This window comes from Lissotriton vulgaris, chromosome 5, assembly GCF_964263255.1.
Source record: "Lissotriton vulgaris chromosome 5, aLisVul1.2, whole genome shotgun sequence".
Taxonomy (NCBI): Eukaryota; Metazoa; Chordata; class Amphibia; order Caudata; family Salamandridae; genus Lissotriton; species Lissotriton vulgaris.
Genome location: NC_141693.1, coordinates 702,912,816 through 702,934,375, shown reverse-complemented (window position 1 = coordinate 702,934,375; position 21,560 = coordinate 702,912,816). Strand labels below are relative to the sequence as shown.

General features: G+C 45.9%; 1 protein-coding gene across 2 annotated transcripts in view; it reads left to right on the top strand.

The window, feature by feature from the left end:
- Positions 1–21,560, top strand: part of USP54 (ubiquitin specific peptidase 54) — a 1,809,222-nt gene that overhangs the window by 268,698 nt on the left and 1,518,964 nt on the right. For both annotated transcript variants that reach the window (XM_086922134.1, XM_086922133.1), the window contains exon 4: positions 4,573–4,707. In XM_086922134.1, coding sequence (XP_086778260.1) covers positions 4,573–4,707 — 135 coding nt within the window. The remainder of the gene's footprint in view (positions 1–4,572; positions 4,708–21,560) is intronic.

The following is a 21,560-nucleotide window of genomic DNA, read 5'->3' as shown; positions in this document are numbered from 1 at the left end:
AATGATTACTTAGTGCGGGCTTGGGGTAGATTAGCAGGTGTTAGCAAACAGGTGCGTTTTCAGGGCCTTCCTGAAAGACATATGGTTGTTGTGTTCCCGGAGAGAGAGTGGGAGGGAGTTCCAAAGTCTCGCCGCCGTATGAGAGAAGTAGCGGCCTCCCCAGCGAGCTTTCTTGATTTTGGCAGACGTTGCCAGCTGAAGGGTGCAAGAGCGAAGGGAACGGGACATATGGCGTAACCATAGGGTGTAAAATTACAGGGCCCGTTCGATGGAACGATTTGTGTAAAATACACATGGCCCTAAATTGCACTCTTGCCGCCACAGGAAGCCAATGGAGCTCCCTTAGGGCGTTCTTAGCTGACTGCCAGCGGGGGATGTTATAGAGTAGGCGCGCTGCACTGTTCTGTGTGACTTGGAGCTTCTGAGTGACGGAGGTCGGGGCTCCCATATAAAGAGCGTTCCCATAATCCAGGCGGGAGAGTATCAGGGCCTGGACCATGATCCTCCTCGCCTGGAATGGGAGCAAAGGGAGCACCTTCCGCAACATCCTCATTAGCCCAAAACAGGTGGCGGCCGTCTTGATAGCCTGGACCGAAAAGTCAAGTGCTCTATCGAGCCATATCCCAAGACTCTTTATCTGAGACTTGGGGACAGGGGACGGGCCTAGACATGGTGGCCAGATGGATGCAAGGGCAGAGGGAGAAGGGTTGCCGAGTAAGATGATGTCTGTCTTCTCCCCATTAAGCTTTAAGCAGGAAGATTGCATCCATCTGGCAAAGAAGAGACGTTAAGAGGAGAGCATGCATAGCAAGGTGGATGTAAGAGGGGCTCATCCAGCAAGAAATGATAATAGGCTGAGCAAGGGGGTGTTAAAAGTAAAGCACAGAGGAGAGAGGCGGATGTAAGTGGGCAGAATCAACAAAAAAAGTAAGCAGTTGGAGGAGAGGTAAAAGTGTCTTTGAACTAGCATGTGCTTCTAAGTACATTGAGACTCCTGCCAAAGGTTGCTATTACCTGTCTCTTTATTTTCCAAGTAGAAAATGTGGCTTGGATTTGCGATGTGTGTCATCCTCCACAAAGGTTTGTGATCTTGAACTATCCTCAACATGTCTGTGGAATTACAGCCTGCTCTCTGTGTACTCTTATTCAAATTTGGCTTTTTTATTAAATCTAGTTCCCAGTTGGGACCCTTTCCTGCCTATTTCATGAATGGATATCTAAAGAAAACAGCCCCTGCTCTGATCTCCATTTGAAATATTATCCTTGCCTCGTCATCTGTCCCTACCATGTAGGGAAAAAAAACCTAAAAAGCTGCGTTTGTTCCTCTGCTCAAAAATCCTTCAGCAGGTGCGAAGCTTCTCAGCATCTTCTAACAACTCTTTGGTGCTTTTTTCTGAAAAATCCTTGAAGTCAACTGATAAATCTCTTTCATAGGAACTAATTTGCTTATTGATCACTTGCCAGTTGGATTCTGAACTCTCCATGGGTTGAAAGTAGCATTTCTTGCTGTGTTGGACAGTTTAAGCCTGAATCTTGATGAGGAAGGCAGAGCAGCCTTGATATTACGAAATTATAGTGTCACATTTGTCAGTTTCCCATTCAGTTATATGTAATCAATTGGAACAACTTGGAATTCAAGGTATTCTCCTGGCATGGCTTATCTCTATGCTTTTGGAGAGGCCTGCTCTCTATTCAAGAAAATGTTTTGGACTTATGTGCAGTTCAGTAGCTTTTTAGATAAAGACAAATTCATTAAAACTATATAGCAAAACATCAAGCATCTGCATCTTTTAGGGGGCTGGTTCCATACAGACTGGTCTTTGGTGGCCTGTGGAGCTGGGCCAATCAACATCCATGGCTGCGTTAACAACACAATCTTGGATTTTTTTCTTACGTCTTCTCTCCTAGTCTGGACAAACAGTGTTATCTACTTCTACTACATCTATATGCAACACAAAATCCTGTATTTTTACCCCTGTCACTGCCGCAAGATAGTTGTGCAGTCAATTATCTTCTCACAACCAGATTACACACGCTTTTTCTGTCTTAAACTTCCCACCTTTTGCAATTGGTACTGTTCAGATCATTAAGAACAGTGATTGGATTCTCATCTGAGGCTGCCCTAGATGCTCTTTCTGCTTTCTGTTGATTCCCGCTACCAAACGATCTATCCATTTGCCATTGTTCAGTGCATAAAAGGGCCCACTCATTCTCCAGCACTGTATTATTCCTTCCATTTATTCCAGAATCCTACACTCAGTAACAGCCATGCTCCTGTGCCATCCTAAAATTAGGAGAGAACATATTAGTGGTAGATCCTTCTCCTTTCTAGTTGCACAGGACTGGGAATGTCTGTCTTGAGCTATGGTGCATCTTAAATCTTCTGGGGAAAAACTTAAAACTGGCCATTCCATACATTAGTATAGCCTGTAACTTTTCCTTCGGAATCCCTTAGCGCCAGGATTCCCTCTTGGTGTGTTTTTTTCCTTCATTTCTTTCAATGGAACAAAAACTAAAGACATTTGCTGCACAATTTTGTGTAATTTAACATAACACCCTGAGGAAAGGGGAAGGAGAAGAAGCCCAAATAACTTGTAAAAGTAATTTGAAGGCCTTTTAGGTATCTGCTCCAGCATGTTTTAAAGTTCATCATTGTCACTAACTGTCCAATAAACTAGAGCCATACATGCTGCTGTAAAGCGCTCCGATACCCTCGGGTCTGGTCAGTGCTATAGAAAACTTCTAAAATAAATAAATGCTACACACTAGTTATCCTGTCCAAAAGAGCATTAAAGTACATGTAGCAGGCTGCTGCACAGGGTCTGTCTGGTCATGCTCCCAAATATAGCCTGATCACTGTTAAGTGCAGAATGACAACGGTGGGCCATGACTGGAGAAATGTATGGATGGTGGACATGATCGTTCAAGGCTCTTGCATTCAGTTATCTCTTTGACCATGATCCAGTGGATTTACCTGAGGGTAGGTGCAATTTGTTTGTTACTTCTTAGGCTAAATTTGAGTCAAGTGACATGTGTCTGGACCCTTCGCAATTTGGCAAGTGTCTTCTCAGATATTAAGGACATGTGACTTAAAATATGACTTAAAATCTTTAAAATTGCAAAACTCAGGGATTATGGGAGAATTATTTTGAAAGTCAAACACCACCTCCCCCAACCTGTTCAACATTACTAGATTTAATTTCCTTGTACGGGAAAACTGCACTAAGTCTGCTATATTACATCCCTTTTGTTTTGTTGCTTTAATTTACTACTTGTCTGTTTAGTGTCTAGCTCCCATTGTAGCTTTTGGCAGTTTTTCCCCTGGATACACATTCTTGTCTTTATTTAGCCATCTCATCTTTATATCTTTGAGTTATTTCAGCTCTTTTCATCTAGCTTTTGGAGCTCCTTCCTGCCAATATATTAGCCGCAACACCTGTGTATGTCATCTGTGCCATCTTATTCTCTTATTTTCTTTAATCAGTGCTTTCTGTTGTTTACTGGAGCATTTGCAGGCCACTCACCCGAACCAGCATGGATCCCTTAGTGTTGATGCTCATGCCTGCTAAAACCAAATGCCTTAACCTTGAACTTCACTGATGCAACAGGAGTGTCAGGGAGACACCTGAAGACCCACTGTATAGCTATGGGACAATCTGTTTTAGGAATTTAATCATGCACTATTCTGAAAACATCAGTTTTGGAGAGATATAGGCGTAGCTTTTCAACAAAGTTTGATGTGTTGCATTTCCACATAATAGAGCTTTAAAATTATAAAATATATTTGAATAGGGCTATTATTTATATTTGTAGCCATCTAAGTGATATCCACATTAGAGAAGTAGCTTCTTGCAAAGCTACTTCAACAGTGAGAGAAAATGCTTGGTCAGTTGGCACTTTCTATGATGTCACTTCCTGTGATATTACATTTTATGCAAATTAGAGTGGCCTCGCATGTTTTTATCCTGCCCGGGGCCCCACAAATCCTAGGACCAGCCCTGCGGAGGGGGCTGTGTCTTTGCCTAGGCAACTCCATGGTAGTCTTCAATATGGAAATGTGAACAATTTAAATCAGCCCCGGATGTACCTCCATTCATTTTATTTCCTTGTGGGGTGGGGCTACAGAGCTCTCAGTGGGCGGGACGAGCAGCTGAGGCTGAAACTGAGAAATGTGCATGTCAGATTGGCTAGTATTTTTGCTGTGGTCAGCCTTTGGTAAATAACTTATTTGCTATAATTTGCTATAATAGCTTATAATAAAGATGGCTCAGGTGCCAGCGTCATGCCATAAAATTGAGTTCCTTGAAAGTGTTTCACGCTAACGCATCAAAAAGCAGAAATTAGCTTGTGGCATTAATGTGGTGTGTGGAAGTTTGTAAAGATCTCCTTTGCAGAGTCCAACAGTTTCTTTGCTTTTCAATGTCTAATGCAAATTAATAAATCTTGTTTTTTCCAATGTCAAATGGGACATGGAGTAGAGCTGCCTATCTAAGTCCAAAGTACAATCTTTTGGGCACTAGTGGTAGAGCTATTGAATATATGTTAACAACAATTGTCCTCGTTCTTCCCCAGGAGATCTTTAACCAGTTCCAGTGCAGCAATGAGAAGGTGCTCCCTTCAGATGCCCTCCGTAGTGCTCTTGCCAAAACCTTTCAGGACGAGCAACGTTTCCAGCTGGGTATCATGGATGACGCAGCAGAATGTTTTGTGAGTATTATGTCTTTGCCTCGCAATGCATATTTGAGATTGTGATATTGTATAGTTCAGCACAGGTCAGTGAAATGCTTTTCAATGAAGTATTTACAGCACACTATGGTTTGTGCAAGTCTGCTATTAGAGAGTTCTATGTAGCAATTGATACATATCCTGTATCACATTGCACAACACATTACATCCATTACGGTCATTATATAATTCTCAACTTTGTAAATAATCCGTCCAGCATTTGAAAAAGTCTGTAATCCAGCCACGTCTTAAAAAGACCATTCTTCCTTTCTTTCCATAAAAGTCAGCAGGGGCGGCTACTCCACAATGGCGGAGGAGCGTCACCCCACTGGCTCAGAGCCAGTAGGTGAAAAAAAATTATATTCTATCATTGTTTTATTTTTCACCTTCTGGCTGAGCCAGCATGCATAGTGTGGGCAGGGCTGGGGCTTTGGAAGGGGGAGGAGGACTGTTCTGAGTGCGCATGTGTGTTTGGACAGTCGTTATAGCCCGGCCAAACACACATTTGCATTTAAGTTTCTCCAACCAAGCATTTTGAACAGCTGGGTTGGAAAAACAGCACGGACTCACTGTCCTGAGCGAAGCGTCAAACCAGCCCGCTCAGGCCAATCCCTGTGATGCTCTCATAGCATGAGAGCAGCATGGGAATTGCACAGGGAGTCTGTCATGCTGTTCCAGTGTCTGCTGGGACCAGGAAAAACACAGAGGAATGACACAATGTGGGAGGCGGGCGTTAGCTTCAAGGAAGTTCCTTTAAAAAAAAAAAATGTAATTCCCCGCCCCCGCCCTCACCCCGTGACTCCTCCCCCTACCTCACCACATTTTATTTGTGTCGACCGCCATTGAAAGTCAGCTCTTTTTCAAATGGGTAGGTCAACTCTTGGAGTTCTGAATCTTCTCTATCTAACTTCTCCATTTGGGCATGCATAGAAAACGGAGTTCACTTATATGGCATGGATTTTTTACAGTTCTGTTGCTACAAGTCGACCTTGTTGAGTTTGAGCTTTTAATGTTCAAAACTCTTCTGTGGCCTGTGATATTACCCAATTACAAGCATAGTTTATTCTTTTTACATTTTTATATACTTCGATTTATTGATTATAAATTAACTCCTCCCCACATTATAATGATGGTGAGGAGATGGTGCATGTTTTATTTTGAACCACATGAACTTTTCCAGACAGAAGACCTGACATTTGTTACATATACTGGAAAGCCTGTTCAAGTTTTAATACAAATGATGTTTTAGTGCAGTTAACGCTGAACAATTTGGAATCATGTGTAATGCACCCACACAGAAGAAGTGAAGTGCCCTTTGGGACCCATACATACCTCTCTAGCTGTTTCTTTGAACCCCCCTTTGTGTGTCTGGCAATGAAAACCCTCACCCACTGTAGTAGAGGCATGCTTCATCATCGGCCTTCTATATAGGGGCTGAAACATGTCAGCGATTATAGGGTATTAGGACCATTACATCCTTATCCCCTTTATTTAATCCAAAACAACTGCAAATAGAGGTACACATTGGTTGTTTGAGGTATTTTTATTGAATAGGACCCCAGCAGGAACAAAATCCAAAGTGCTCCCTGGAATATGTCGAACCCATCCGGGTTTGTAGGGATCATGGACCCGATGATGGAGCATACCACGGCAAGACTGGGCAAGGCTCTAAAATAGAGAAAAAAACGTTTCTTTTCTTGTGCCAGCAGGGTGCTTAACTAGAGGTTGAATCTGTACCTCTAAATAAATAGACTACGTATGAGATATTGATAGCCTTCTCTATCACTTTTGCTTGCTGGTATAGGAGCATGGTTTTGGCAGAAGTTGCACAGTTGGTTCGGGTCAGCTGATGTTTTTTTGAGGAGAGTCTTCCCATCTGGGGTTTCCAGTCGTTCGGGAATGTGGCAGGTGCACTGGAAGGGTTGATGATGTAGGAGAGGGTGGTACTGATTCGTGATGTTCCCAGGTTGTAGATGTGGTGAGGCCCCTGAATGTCTGGATCGCATGATCATTGCTTTATCGTATCTAGTGGGGGGTGCCCATTCAGTCAGGTGGTTGTTTTGGTTGGTGGTGGGTAGTTTGGCAATGCAATCACCAGGGCCAGTTAACATGAGAAGTTTCTGTAGATGTTTGTGATTTTGTGGAGGAAGAAGCCTGATAGGTTTTTGCAAAGTTCTCGGGAGGGGTAGATGTTGTTGACAGATGTGGAAGGCGTGGTGAAGTCCTTTAGCAATAGAAAAGATATCCTTGCTGCTGTTAGAGCTTCTTTCGATGCGTTCAACTGGTAAGGGTTTGTTTGTGTCTCATAGCTGCTGATGTAGCATTTGAGAGCAGCCTTGTAGGTGGCTCTGTCTGAGGTTTTGTGGCTGGTTCTCCATTTCCTTTCTATCTGTTCACAGTGTTATTTATATTATTGGTGGTCCTCTGTTAGCCAGCTGGCTTGCTTGTTGGATCTTCTTTGTTTGTTGGGTTTGATTGGTGTGAGTGAGTCTGCGGAGTTACCATTGTTTAATGTTGTAACGTCCTTTTTGAGATCATCTGTGGGGTTAGATTTATCTGTGCGAAGGGCACTGAGCCAGCCAGTTTCAGAGATTTTTCCCCAGCTATGTTTTGGTTAGCTGGAGGGTACATTGACTTACAGTTTGTTGATTTTGTTGTGGATGATGGAGTGGCCAGTCCATGTGAGCGGCGTGGAGGTGTATTTAACGCTATTGCTGGTAGTGAAGATGGGTCCAGTGTGTGTCCTGGGGTGTGTGTTGGTGAGGACAGTGGGATGAGGCGGGCTACGACCGATGTTGCCCAGGCTTTCAAGGAGTGCTGGGGAGCAGTGGTCTGTTCTATATCCCAGGTCGAAATGTATGTTGCCAAGCAATATGTACGTTCTGGGGTTGATGGTGAATGGGGTGACTAAGTTGGTTAGGGTTAGTAAGAGAGAGTCCCTTTCAGGGTGAAGTTATCAGAGATTTGCAGCTTGAAGGGCAGGTGTTCCGTGAAAAGGGTAGCATTCTCCACTGATGTTGAGCATTTGATTTATCCCTTTAAAATGATTGGGAGTTCTCCTCGTCGTGCGATCCTGTAGCCTGTTGGGATTGCTGCAGTGATGTCTGGTTCCCATGAGGAATTAAGCCAAGTTTCCAGGACGAAGTCCAATGTTTATATACTCAGTAGGTCCAAGATGTCAGTCGCCTGTTTTCTAAGTGATCATGTGTTGAATAGCATGCAAGCGAGTAAGTGTTGTCAAGTGAGCTTGCTGTGGCATTTGGTGTTGGGTGGTGGTCGTGTTACTGGCCTATGTGTGGGGTGTGTGTGAGAAAGACACTGTAGGAGAACCTGCAGTGGGTGCAGCCAATCTAAACTCTCACCGTCCAGAATGGCGAAAAGACATAGAGGCAGCTGATGTTGCTTTTCAGTGATGGGTCAATAAAGCATTAGATTGCTGTATCCTCTCAAAAATGACCCATAACAAGTGTATACAAACCAATTCATGGTATGATGAGTCCCTGATTGCAGAAAAGAAAAAATATAAGATCCTAGAACAACTCTGGAAAAGATCTTACGATCCCACTGCATAGACACTCTATAGGAACACAGTTAAAGTTTACCATAAACTGGTCCGGAAGACCAAATCAATGTTCTTGCTAACATGATCACTGCTAGCAGCAATCCAACCAAATCCATTTTTCCCTCATGAAAGAAATGGTACACCCCCGCCTGCTGCCAATAGCACCATATCCTCCAACTCACAATGCGAGACATTGGCTAGATTTATTAGCAAGGTAGAACACATCGGCAGCGCAAACTGCCCGGGGAAGGCTTCCTCCAGTTTTTGGGATAATCCACTCACAAACGCTGCATCCCACTCCATCCAGGATCTTCTGACTATATCCTCTAAAGACATGGAGGCCCTGTCAGCTAAGGTAAAATCAGGTTCCCCTGACGACCCTTTGAAGCCAGACAACTTCAGAAAATTCATAACTGCCTCTTGTCGGAGGGCCAGGAGCTGATTAATAAGTCACTGTCAGTGGCAGCGATCCCTAAGTCCTGGAAACATGCCAAACTTATCCCCTTGTTAAAAAAAACAACGCTGGATGCATCTTTGTCAGAAAACTTTCGTCCAATATCTCTGCTCACGTACCTTGCTAAAATCATGGAGTCCAGTGTCAACACCATCTTGAGTCAATACCTGGAAGCAAATTCGGTCCTTGATATGTCACAAAACAGCTTTCATCCCATACATAGCACCGAATTAGCACTACTTGCAGTCATGGAACAGTTATGGTCCACCTTGGACGAGGGCAGAACCTCGGCACTGATCTTGCTGGTTCTCAGCGCGGCCTTTGATATGGTCTCCCTTAAGATTCCGCAACATCGCCTAGAGGAGATCGGGGTCAACTGTAAGGCCCTTGCCTGGTTCTCTCCTTCTTGACTGATCGGTCTTTCCTGGTCTATTCTCCCCCTTTTACCTCCAATGCCCACCCTCTCTGCTGTGGTGTTCCTCAGGGATCTGCCCTGAACCCCACTCTATTTAATATCTACATCCGCCTTGTAGCCCTCTTTACCAAAGCCCGGAACATTGCCATGGTATCAGATTCTGATAATACCCAACTCACCTTTTTCAGCAACTCCAAGCAGTATCAGTCGAAATTCCAAGACGACTTCACGGCTATCTCTGAATGGATGCCGGATAACTACTTGCACTTGAATTTCACCAAGTCAGAAGTGCTTCTGGTGGACCGAGATACCCATCTATGGGGCAATCAATGGTGGTCTGTGGCCCTTGGAAACACCCAAACTGAAATCTGTGGTCAAGAACTTGAGAGTATTGGTGAACGGCGCCCTCTCCTTTGAGGGGCACACTAAAACAGTGGAGGCTACTTGCTTTGGTGTCTTACGCGGCCTGAAACCCATTTTGGGATTTTTTGACGCACAGACCTGACAGATTATTGTCCAATCCACCATGCTGTCTCAGCTAGATTACTGAAATGGGTTACTACTTGGCGTTAATAAAGTTGTGACCAAAAGACTTCAACGGGCACAGAACACAGTTGCCCGTGCGCTCTTTGCACTACCTAAGTATTGCCATGTTTCAGACCTTCTTCATCGGCTCCACTGGCTGCCTATAGAGCAGAGAGTCTGCTTTAAGACTCTGTGTAGGACACACAACATCCTGTATGGCCTGGGTCTGCAAATTTGGAGCGAGCTGTGCTCGCTGTATGTCCCATCCCGAGCATTGCGTCCTGCAGACCTGCATTTGGCCCATGCCTCGCTGGTGCGCAGGACAAGAGCTGCATTTGACCCATGCCTCGTGGGTACGCAGGACAAGACCACTCATTCGAGGCACTGGCACCCACCCTTTGGAATTCCATCCCTCTTGCTGCCCGTAGCACGCAAGACCATTGGGCTTTCAGGAAAATGATCAAGACATGTTTTTACTCCAACCACTAGCTTCCTCTGCTTTCTGCTCTGTTGGATTTAGCGCTGGAACACCCTGTTGCTGGGGCTGCCATGCACTCTACAAGTGCGTATAACATAACATATCATAACAGGTGAAGGCTCCTACCGTGGTGTGTTGCTTTGTTAGGCAGCATGACAGTTAGGCAGTCCTGAATCGATCGACTGAAGGAGTGCGGCAGAATATTCCTGATTGGTTATCGGACCAGGGTCGCCGCTCTGGGCATTGTCCAGACACGGATGGGTGCAGATGGACTTGCCTTTGATGTTCTAGTACTGTGGTCATGAAGCTACGACCATTAAGCAGGCCCTGGGAGGCAGGTCCTGGGAGGGGGGAAGGAGCATGGGAGTGTGTGGGTACTTCTAAGGAGCTGGATGAAGAGGCAGGAAGGTGACGCTGGGGGAGGCGATATAAATGCATGGGAGGTGGGCTGTGAGGAGCATGATGAAGTAGGATTGAATGGGAGAGGGAGCAAAAGAAAGATGCGCACATGAAGAAAATCCATAGGAGAGTGTAATGCACAAAAGAGCAAAGGCACGAAAGAGAAAATGCACAAAAAGGGAAAATGCACAAAAGATACAAGTTCACAAAACGATAAAAGGCACAAAATCGAAGAGGGCACAAAAGAAGGAAAGGGACAGAAGTGTAAATTGGAAGAGGCACTGGAGTGGAAATAAAGTAGAAAACAGGCACAAAGAGTGTTATGACAGAGAGAGAGAGCGGGTCAGAGAGAAAGGGGCAGCAAGGGTGAAAAGGATGAAGGAGAAAAGTGCACAGATGGAGCAAGCCAGCACCTTGAGGTGAGGAACCCGGTCCAAAAGGGCAAAAGACTGGTCAGAGGACCAGTCGCAGGCAAGTGAGTTGGGGGCTGGGCCTAAGGCACCTGGTCCCTATGACATAGAACATAAGCCGTGTGCATGTCCCCTGCGGCTGAGCTTAGAAGGAGCTACTATGGAGCCACACTACAGTCTCTGGATCTCACCAAGGGCTGCTATGCTTGCGGTTGGGATGTGGCTGAGGGACCAAAAGATGCTTGTTCTGCGTGCGGTTTTAAACTGGGTCGGGGGCTTGCTTCTCAGGTGATCAATGGTCTGCCTCTTGGCCAATCAGCAAGGACCCTCCCATTCTGGCAGCCATGATTTATGCTTGCTCGCTTAGGAAACATCATGCTGACATGTTTGACCTCCTGGAGGACAACTCACTTTATCTGTTGTTCTTGACTTAGACCTGGCTTGACTCTACTTCAGATCCGATTGTCTCCTTTGCCATTCCAGTGGGCTAAAAGATATCTAGAGCTCACCGCCCGGAGGGGAGAGGGGGCGATGTGGCTATTATTTATAAGAACAAGTGGGATCTTCGCTTGGGGACACTACTGCTTGGGGAGGCTTTGAGGCGCTTGATTTTAGCGTCCACTTCTCTGCACATTTTACCTTGGGTGGCTCCTTGATCTAAAGGCCCCCTGACCCGGTGGGTTTATTTTTTTTTCACCTGCGGGGACGCTATAATCTCCAGGGCGGTAAGATTTTCCCACTTTTTGGTTTTGGGTGATCTTAATATCCATTTGGATCGAGCAGACAACAAGGAGGCGCATGACCTGTTGGACTTAGATCATCTGGCGCACCTTTTCAGCATGTAAGCCTTCCCACTCATCAGGCCGGCCACATACTTGATCCCATTTGTACCAACTTTCCCATTGCTCTAAGTGATCCTTGTCCGATGTCATGGTTGGATCATTTTACATCCTACTTTTCATGGGAAGTGTCTAATGCTGAGTCATTGCCCCGCTCTTGTCATTAACCAGCCTTTGGGAGAATTGACCCACTCAAATTTAATCTGGCCTTGGAAACTTCTAGACCCACTCTGACAGGGGAGCTAGAGGAGTGCCTGACGGGTTCACTGGCTGGGTGTCTTGGGCAGTGGCTACTGTGGCTCCACATTGGCCCACCAGGCTGGCTACGGAATCTCATTCTAAACCCTGGTTTAACTTGGCCCTTAAAACTGCGAAGCATGAATGCAAGATTCTTAAGCGGGCTTGGCGCAGGAGTGGATACTGCCCGGCAGCCAAGATGAATCTCAGAGTCAAGTAAAAATCATCCGATGAAACTATTACATTGGCGAAAGGGCAATTCTACGCTGCCCCCATCAAATCTTTCAGTAACAACTCCAAAGACATTTTTGACATTGTACAAAGCTTCACATCCCCTTTGGCCCAAGTGAGTGTGACTCCATCTTCACCTGCCTGGTGTAACACTATCTCATGTTTCTTTGGGGACAAGATTCAGATTATTCAGGCGGCTTTTACACCCTGCATCGGCAGCAGTAGGGGACTTCCGTTGACTCAGCCTGTATATTCTGCTCACTCACTGTCGGTATTCAGACCGGTTGAACCTTTGGAATCTCTCAAAAATCTTAGGGGCCTCAAGTCTGGTTCGCTCTTAGATCCATGTTCTGCCCGTCTGCTGGCAGCAATGGCAGAGAGCATGAACATAGAAGTAAATTCTATTATTAATGTCTCTCCAGAAAGCTGTTGTACCACAGGTCTGGAAGCAGGCTAAGATCCTGCCACTCTTAAAAAAGCCGTCTTTGGATCCCCTCAGCCCAGGGAATTACCAGCCTATCTCCCTCCTTCCGGCTCTCGCCAAGGTGTGCGAGAAGGTGCTTAATAAACAGCTTACAGAATTCTTGGGAAGAGAGGCACTCTTGCATCCATCTCAGTCAGGGTTTTGGGCATTCCATAGTACTGAGTCAGTTCTAGTGGAGGTGTCGGAGGCCATTTGGGAGTGTCTTGACGCTGGCGGGAGAGCGGCATTCATTCTGCTGGCTCTCTCTGTGACATTTGACACGGTCCCGCGCACACTTATCCTAGCGCGACTGGCCGGTATTGGGTTGTCGGAGGCCATTAGAGGTTAGCTTAGGTCCTTCCTGGAGGGGCGGGTCGAGCAGATTTGGCTCCCACCGTCCTCCTCTTCCCCTCAGTCTGTGACAACTGGAGTCCCTCAGGGATCCTATCCTTAGCCCTCTCCTTTTTAATATCTATGTCACCCCACTGATATATTTGGCAGAGGAGCTTGGGGCTAAGGTGATGGCCTATGCGGACGATACCCTTCTGCTGCCCACCTGGGACAAAGATGCTGACTCTGTATCATTGGTTCAACATTGCTTAGCCTCCATCTTTAAATGGCTGGCGGATGCACAACTCAAGTGTAATAAACAGAAGTCTAAGATCCTGTTTGGTAAATTCCCTCCCAATTTCCTAGAGCAGCTGTGGCCGCCCAACCTTCCACTGCCCTCTTTCACAGGGAAGCCCATCAAAAACTTGGGGTTCTGGTTCGATGAAAGTCTCTCCGTCTTGACGCACATCAAGAAGCTGGCCGGATGCTGCTTTGGCCTTCTTAAAATGCTTAGAAATGTTTTCCCTCTTCCACCTCATGCGGCAAGGGAAACGGTCACGTGTGCACTAATTCTGTCACAGCTGGATTATGCCAATACCCTTTATGTCGGTGCTACAGGCTTCCTGTTGATAAGGCTACAGGTGGTTCAGAATATGGCAGCCAAACTGCTATTGGGCATTTCGGCTAGGAACAGAGTCCACCTTCAGCTGCGATCCCTCCATTGCTTCCAGTGATGGACAGAGTTAAATATAAATCATTGGTTCTGGCCCATTGCGCTCTCCATGGGTGCGGTCCTCTCTATCTGCAGAGACGGCTTCTTTTTATGTTCCTTAGCGAGCCCTTCGATCCATGTTCCTACGCTTTGAACAGGTCCCCGCTTTAAGTATCAGAGGCTAGGGGGCAGCTGTTTTGCTGTGAAGGCTGCCGTGGCTTGAAATGCCCTTCCTCTCGTCCTGTGTTCAATTCAGGACCCTGTAGTTTTTATAAGGAAGTTAAAGACACACTTCTTTGCCTGATAGTCTCTCCCCATAGCCCTCTAGGCTTCGCGCCAGGACACTCATGAGTATCTGCGTGCGAAATAAATATATGTAACATCTTCCACCTCAAGTGGCAAGGGAAACGGTCCTTTGTGCACTAATTCTGTCACAGCTGGATTATGCCAATACCCTTTATGTCAGTGCTCCAGGCTACCTGTTGAAAAGGCTACAAGTGGTTCAGAATACGGCAGCCAGACTGCTATTGGGTATTTCGGCTAGGAACGGAGTCCACCTTCAGCTGCGATCCCTCCATTTGCTTCCAGTGATGGACAGAGTTAAATATAAATCATTGGTTCTGGCCCATTGCGCTCTCCATGGGTGCGGTACTCTCTATCTGCAGAGACGGTTTTCTTTTTATGTTCCTTAGCGAGCCCTTCGATCCATGTCCCTACGCTTTGCACAGGTCCCCGCTTTAAGTATCAGAGGCTAGGGGGCAGCTGTTTTGCTATGAAGGCTGCCATGGCTTGAAATGCCCTTCCTCTCGTCCTGTGTTCCATTCAGGACCCTGCAGTTTTTAAAAGGAAGTTAAAGACACACTTCTTTGCCTGATAGTCTCTCCCCATACCCCTCTAGGCTTTGGGCCGGGACACTCATGAGTATCTGCGTACTAAATAAATATATGTAACATAACATAACAAGCCCACCGTGCCCCAGTACGTGGTCAGCATCTTCTGATTCTTTTTTCTGCCGTTGGGCTTGAAAACAGAGTTGAGCATTCCATGTCAGCACCCATCAATGTTGAAGACAAAAGTAGTGCTGAGATCTGGGGCACAGCATCAAGAGAAAATATCAATGATGTAACAAAGGCATATGGAAGAGTCAAAAGAATGGAGGAGAGACAGGTTTTTCTGTAGGACGTCAACCATGTGGGGTCAAAGAAAGCATAGTCGGGATGAAGTTATTCCCAAGCTTCCTCTGACTAATGGAAGTAATGTAAACTGCTCCATGTAAATTTTCCCTTGACTACCAACTAAACTGGCATAGAAGAACGACACCCACTGGGTGTGCAGTTTGTGCCTGGTGAAGGACTATAATTATGATGGTTGAAAAGCATGCAAAGCTGTCCTACTAAAGATCGTGAAAATCAGGGAGAAGCAATATTAGGCGCACTATACCATGGCCCAGGCAAACCAAGTCCCCTTTAAGGATTTGGGCCTGTCAGATGAATACTACATCCTAGAGAAAGCAAAGGTCTCCCAGGGAGAACAGGGATGTGATGCTCAGGATGCATCATTGATTGAATTAGAAACCATAGATTCACATACACACACAATGTCACATGGTTGGCAGGGGACCAAGCTGAATATTTATGTACTTAAAAACCCTAAAACAACTTTTGAAATGGACACAGTCAGTTGTCAACAGGACACTAAAGAGGCCCCTGGGTCAAAATCAAAAGACACTGGTGGTGCAAACCTTTACATTCCACCTCAATCCCCAAAAGGGGATCAAGACCAGAGGAATGAAAAAGAGCAAAAGGGGAAAGATGCATTGATGCTGATAGAAAGGGTGGTTCAGCTGTTGACACTGAACAAGCAATAGTTTTCAAAAGGCGCGATACTGTCTTGAAGCCGAAATGGCAAAATTACTGCAGAAAAGGAAACAGTTCAACGATTCCTTTAAGGTATATATATTTCTCAACTAAGCAGGAGTTAGTTGAACGAGGCAAGAGATGCCAACAGATCTAGACCCCACCAATAACAACAAGGCCACAGAAGGAAGAACTGGAAGTGTTTTAAGCGGAAAATGACCAACCCTTGAAAGATGAGAGCTCATATGGCAGGATCTAGAGACTGACTCCCCTGTGTAGGAGCGTGACTCCCACCCATCAAGACCATCCTCCCTGGGTTACCTATCACTGTACAATGCAGTGGCCAAGAGGAGGAACAGGCAGGTACTTGCTTCCCATCATAGAAGAAAAGCAGTTCCTATCTATGCAGCCGGCATTATAGATCGGGGTAATGGCGCTTTTAAAGAACCAACTTCTTGGAATGTAATCATCTAAAGTGTGTATATATATATATATATATATATATATATATATATATATATATATATATATATATATATATATGTATTATATATATATATATATATACACACACACATATATATATATATATATATATATATATATATATATATATATATATATATATATATATATATATATATATATATATCAAGAGAGCTAATGCTCCACTTCCACAGGACAAAGAGATAGACTGGATGCAGTAGCACGAAAGATGGAGAGGTCAGCAGCCACTATCATGAGAGTCGCCTCTGCTGAAACTTAACAGTAGGGACAGACTGCTAGGATTCGTCCAAGAGTGGTGGAAAATTACCTTCAAGTGTGTTCTGAAAAGTATAAAACACAGATATTGCATTGAACTGAAAAAATACTTCCAAAAATCAAGCCAAGAAACAGAGCTTGCAAAGGCGAAGAACTAAAACTGCTACACATGAAGTATATGATTTCCTGGAAAAGGGGGAAACAGAGGATATACCAAGATTGGAACAAAATTAGGGTGAGTACTTTGTATACTTTGTGATTCCCAAACAGAACCTGACTTTAAGCCCTATAATGGACTTGAGATTCCTGAACAAGCTCCTCAGGATACAAACATTTTAAATGGCCCCTATAGAAAAGTAGGATTTGCTTTCATAGTGACCCCCACTTTTTCCTTGGTGCAAGTGTGTTTTGACCTAGTCTGCTGGGATCCTGCTAATGAGGACCCCATCATTTGTTCTTACTTCCCTAAATTGACATGGTAAATACTTTGGTACCTCAACAAGTGGCTACTGGTGTACCCTTGTAAGTCCCTAGTATATGGCACTAAGGTACCCAGGGCATAGGTACACCAGGGGTCTCCCATGGGCTGCAACATGTATTGTGCATCCATGAGAGTCCACTTAAACTGTGACTAAAGGCCTGCCATTGCAGCCTGTGTGGGTAGGTGTTATCACCTCTCACAACAGATATAAGTCTCCTTATATCTGAGGTCACTACACCTAAAACCTATAAGTCACCCCTATGGCAGGCTCTTCAGTCCCTAGGGCAGAATACGTGGTTATAAGTGTTAAGGTGCCCTTGCATGAGCAGGACACCCCTTCAAACCCAGTCATTACGAGATATTTAATTATATAGTAGCTGCATCGAAACCGGTCATGATTGGTATCAAGCGTGCTGGAATCAAACCTCAACACTGAGCCCAGTGTTGGAAGTATGATCCCATATACTGGGAGGCTCCTCAGGGGACCCTCCCATACTCCAGGTAACAACGATTTAGGGTCTGCAAGCTAGCTTGTGATGCTGCTGACCCCAGGCACGATCCTGCCCTCCTTCTGCTGAGCCAAGCTCGAGCACGGCAAAGTAGGACAATAGATGTCCTGTTACAGGGAGGTGTGACCATCTCCCAGACAGGACTTAGAGTATAGAGCTGGGGTGGGGGTGCCACCAGCCTGCTTTGAACGGTGCATTTGGTGTCCTCTTTGCATACTCCAATTTGGGCCACTTCAGGGAGCCTTAGGCTCCCACTCTGGCTCAAAACTGGACAAAGAACATGGGAGTATCCCCCCACTGTCCAACTCCTCCTTTGGGAGTGACCACCAAGTTGTTCCAACCCTTTCCTTATGGTACTTAAGGGCTTACCTGTGGGTGGGTCCTTAGATTTGTTGTGGGACAAGACTCAGTCCTAAAACTACATTTCTCTTCACTTGTCTGGACACTTGGACTTCGTTGGACTTTGAGGGGAACCAATATTGCACCATGGAAGACTCATCCTGCTCCTGATCTCACTGTTCTTCAAGTCTTCTTCGTTGTCTTTGTCTGTGCTTCTTCCAGGTTCAAACATACTACATACAATGCGGGGGACCCAAGGGCAATTTTAACGACCAGCTCTGAATGCACGCCCAATAGACATATAACACAGAAAAGTATCAGAGGGTCAAGAGTTCATCAGGCAACTATTCAGGACAGAGAGGGTGAAGGTGAAATGCTACATGCAGCCAAATGACTGAAAAGATTACTGTAGTGAAAAAACCAGGCCACGTTGGTGTCTGGTCTCTGGCACCCATCAGTCACCGCTCGGAACCGCCCTTCATCATTTGGGGCTCCGAGGACCAACACTGTACATTATCTTGTTCTCTGACAGAAAGGAATTGGCCTTCCTGTTAGTCAGTATATGTTGGTGTTATAGTGTTGGTGATGTGGCCAATGGGGTAAAAAAACCGTGCAGTGCAAGGGAAAACCAAGGAAGTGGATAAAGAGAATAAAATTGGTTTAGGGAGCAAAAGAAAAATTTAATAGGGTATAACTCCCAGCACCAATGTTAAAAATAGCCAAGACAGGGAAAAAGTATAAACTGTCTAGTAGTGGAACGTGGTCGACATGTTTCAGCAAATGGGGCCAATAGCCTTGCTTTCTTCAGGACCTATATATATCGCTACTGCAACAGAAAAAAAAACCAAACCAGTGATGGTAGTGTCATAAATTAGGGAAAAGAAGAAAGTACTGGAACGACATCAATATGTAAATATCACCTGGGCATCCTAGGTGTGTTAGTTCCAAGTCTTCTCACACAGTCTGCATTGGACTGGTTATTGAGAAGTAGAGACCTCACCCCACCTGGCTGCGGCTCAGGATATTGGTGAAGCACCGCTCTAACCGTCGGTACTCCAGCGCGGCATCTGTGCCGTCCAGGTTCTTCAACAGACCTGTTGCGCACCAAGCGCACCTGAAGAAATTTTCGCTCCCCTGCATCTGCAGGCACCACAGCGAAGCTGACTGGTCTGCTGCTCCTGTCGTCCTACAGACTTCCCAAGGCTCAGCAGCACAGTAGGTAGTTCTGCAACTCCCTCGAGATCTGACCTGTCCTCTCTGCAATTTTGAGGTCAGCACCCCTCGGACTAAACCCTCACGGCGATCATGCTCTTTGAAGGGTTGGGCCTTATTTGGGTGCAAGAAACCTGAGCAACTACATCTAACCCCCTTACCAGCTATGTGGAATTTTAGAAACCTGCAATCAAGACCAGTCTATTTGGGAGACCTTCTGAGGGCATTTCCCTACACATAAAGCATTCCTTGAAACTGAGCTTTACGGAAATAAAAAATACCTCCAACATCGTTCTGGCCGGCATTATGAAAGGACTCCAGTGTGCTGAAGGACCACTATCTGTCCTATTGATCAATGTATATTACAACTCCCACGTACAAGGAGCTAACAAGCTGCTCATTGGGCTGATCAAGCAGATTGAAAACTTAATAACACAACACATATCCCTAGAAATCATCATCCTCGGGGACCTTAACATGTACCATTTAGGAGGGTGGTACTCTGACAGTAGCACAACTGGGAGCACCAGAAGATTTAAAACCTTTCTAAAACATATAACCTAGAATCAGTGAACTCTTTATCTGCACTATTCAAGCCGGGTATAGTCCAGCCACCAACCTATAACAACCAGACAACCATTTACTATATTCTACTGGAAACCAAGAAGGCCTATTTCTCATCTAAAATCCAGTTCACCGAGAACCGGCCCAGAGAAATTTTTTCCATTGTTCAAGACTTAGCCTACTCCGACAGGGCCTCACTTAAACCCTCTCCCTCAGAATTCCTCTGCGATTCCCTCAACTCTTTTTTCTTTGACAAAATTAGCACGATTAGAGCCAAGATTCCTCTTCCGTCCCCCTCCTTCACTAATCCCCGCTGTCCCCAGTCGCAGCACGTCTGGACTCTATTCCTCTTCTCACGGTTGACTCTTTCCTTTCCCTTCTCCCTCTGGTCAAGTCTGGTTCCCCACTGGATCCCTGTCCTACTTATATTCTGAAACAGATTTATTCATTCTGTCCCTCACCCCCCTTCTCGCTCCTCAATAGTTCACTTTCCCAGGGTATCGTCACTCCATCACTTAAATCGGCGGTGATTGTACCTATTTTAAAAAAACCTGGTGATGACCCTTCTGTTTCAAATAACTACCGCCCTATTTCACTCCTGCCGTTCCTGGCCAAGGTACTGGAACGCCATGTTGTTAGAACTCTGAGCTCCTTTGTGGAAAGGAACAGTGTCTTGGCCCCCAGGCAGGCAGGCTTCCGCCCCGCACACTCCACAGAGTCAGTGGTAATATCTGTCCTGGATAACCTCCGGGAGGGGATGGACACTAGTCAGCCTCAGGCCTTGGTCCTCCTCGATCTCTCCGCCGCGTTCGACACGGTAGACCATGCCATCTTACTCTCACGTGTCGAGGCGGCGGGAATCGGGGGGTCGGCCTTGCTCTGGCTATCCTCCTTCTTGAGTGGCCGCACTCAAGCAGTTCGCTTGGGTGATTATTCAGCTGACTTTCGCCCTGTGCAGTGCGGGGTACCCCAAGGATCCTCTCTGTCTCCACTGCTATTTAATCTTTACATTGCCCCTCTTATCTTTGCTTTACAACAGCTGGAGGTCTCTGTCTACAACTATGCAGATGACCTCCAGCTTATCTTTTCTCTATCCTCTTCCTCTGCGTGAATATCCAATTTTCAGTCTGTAATGACCTTCATTCAGGACTGGATGAACCACAACCACCTGAAACTCAATCCCAATAAAACGGAACTGGTGTTGACGGGTGGTTGCTCCAGTCCATGGTCTTCTCTTTTTTGGCCCCTTTCTTTAGGTTCCTCGCCCACTCCTGTCTCCTCTGTTAAGACCCTTGGCTTCAAACTCAACGAACAACTGTCCCTTCATTCCCAAGTTAGTGCGGTCCTTTCTTCAGCTTTCCTCTCTCTTCGGACAATTCGCAAAGTTTCCCGGTTTTTCTCCCCACCCGCCCTCAAACTCATTCTTCTGGCGATGGTGACGTCCCGCTTGGACTACGGCAATGCCCTCTATCATGGCATGCCGGCATACCTCATGAGGCGTCTCCAGCTGGTCCAGAACCAGGCGGCCCGCCTGGTATTCAACCTACCCAAATCACATCATGTCACGCCCCTTCTTAAATCATTACACTGGCTCCCCGTCCAACAACGCGCCCTATTCAAGCTGGGTTGCATCATTTTCAATGCCCGGTCTGGTTCTGCTCCTGCATTTATCGGCTCTGCAATCCACCACTACACCCCGTCTAGAGAACTGCGCTCTGCCACTCATCAACTCCTCATTGTCCCTCGTTTTAAACGAAAAAAATGGGGAGGATCCAAATTCTCTACTTTGGCTCCTGCCTTCTGGAACTCCCTCCCATTTCACCTGAGATCTTGCTCCCAGTACCCCCTTTTTCGTAAAGACCTTAAAACTTCTCTTTTTACCCAGGCCTTTCCCTCTTAAATCGTCCCTTGGCCCCCAGTCTTTCTCGTTCCTCAGGTGGTAGTACTACATAGCGCCATGAAACCGCTCGGTGTACGTGCGCTCTAGAAATATTTTTAAACTAAACTACTCAGCCAGCGATTAGGGAAGCTTTTGTTAAGCTATGAAGTGCTCCCTG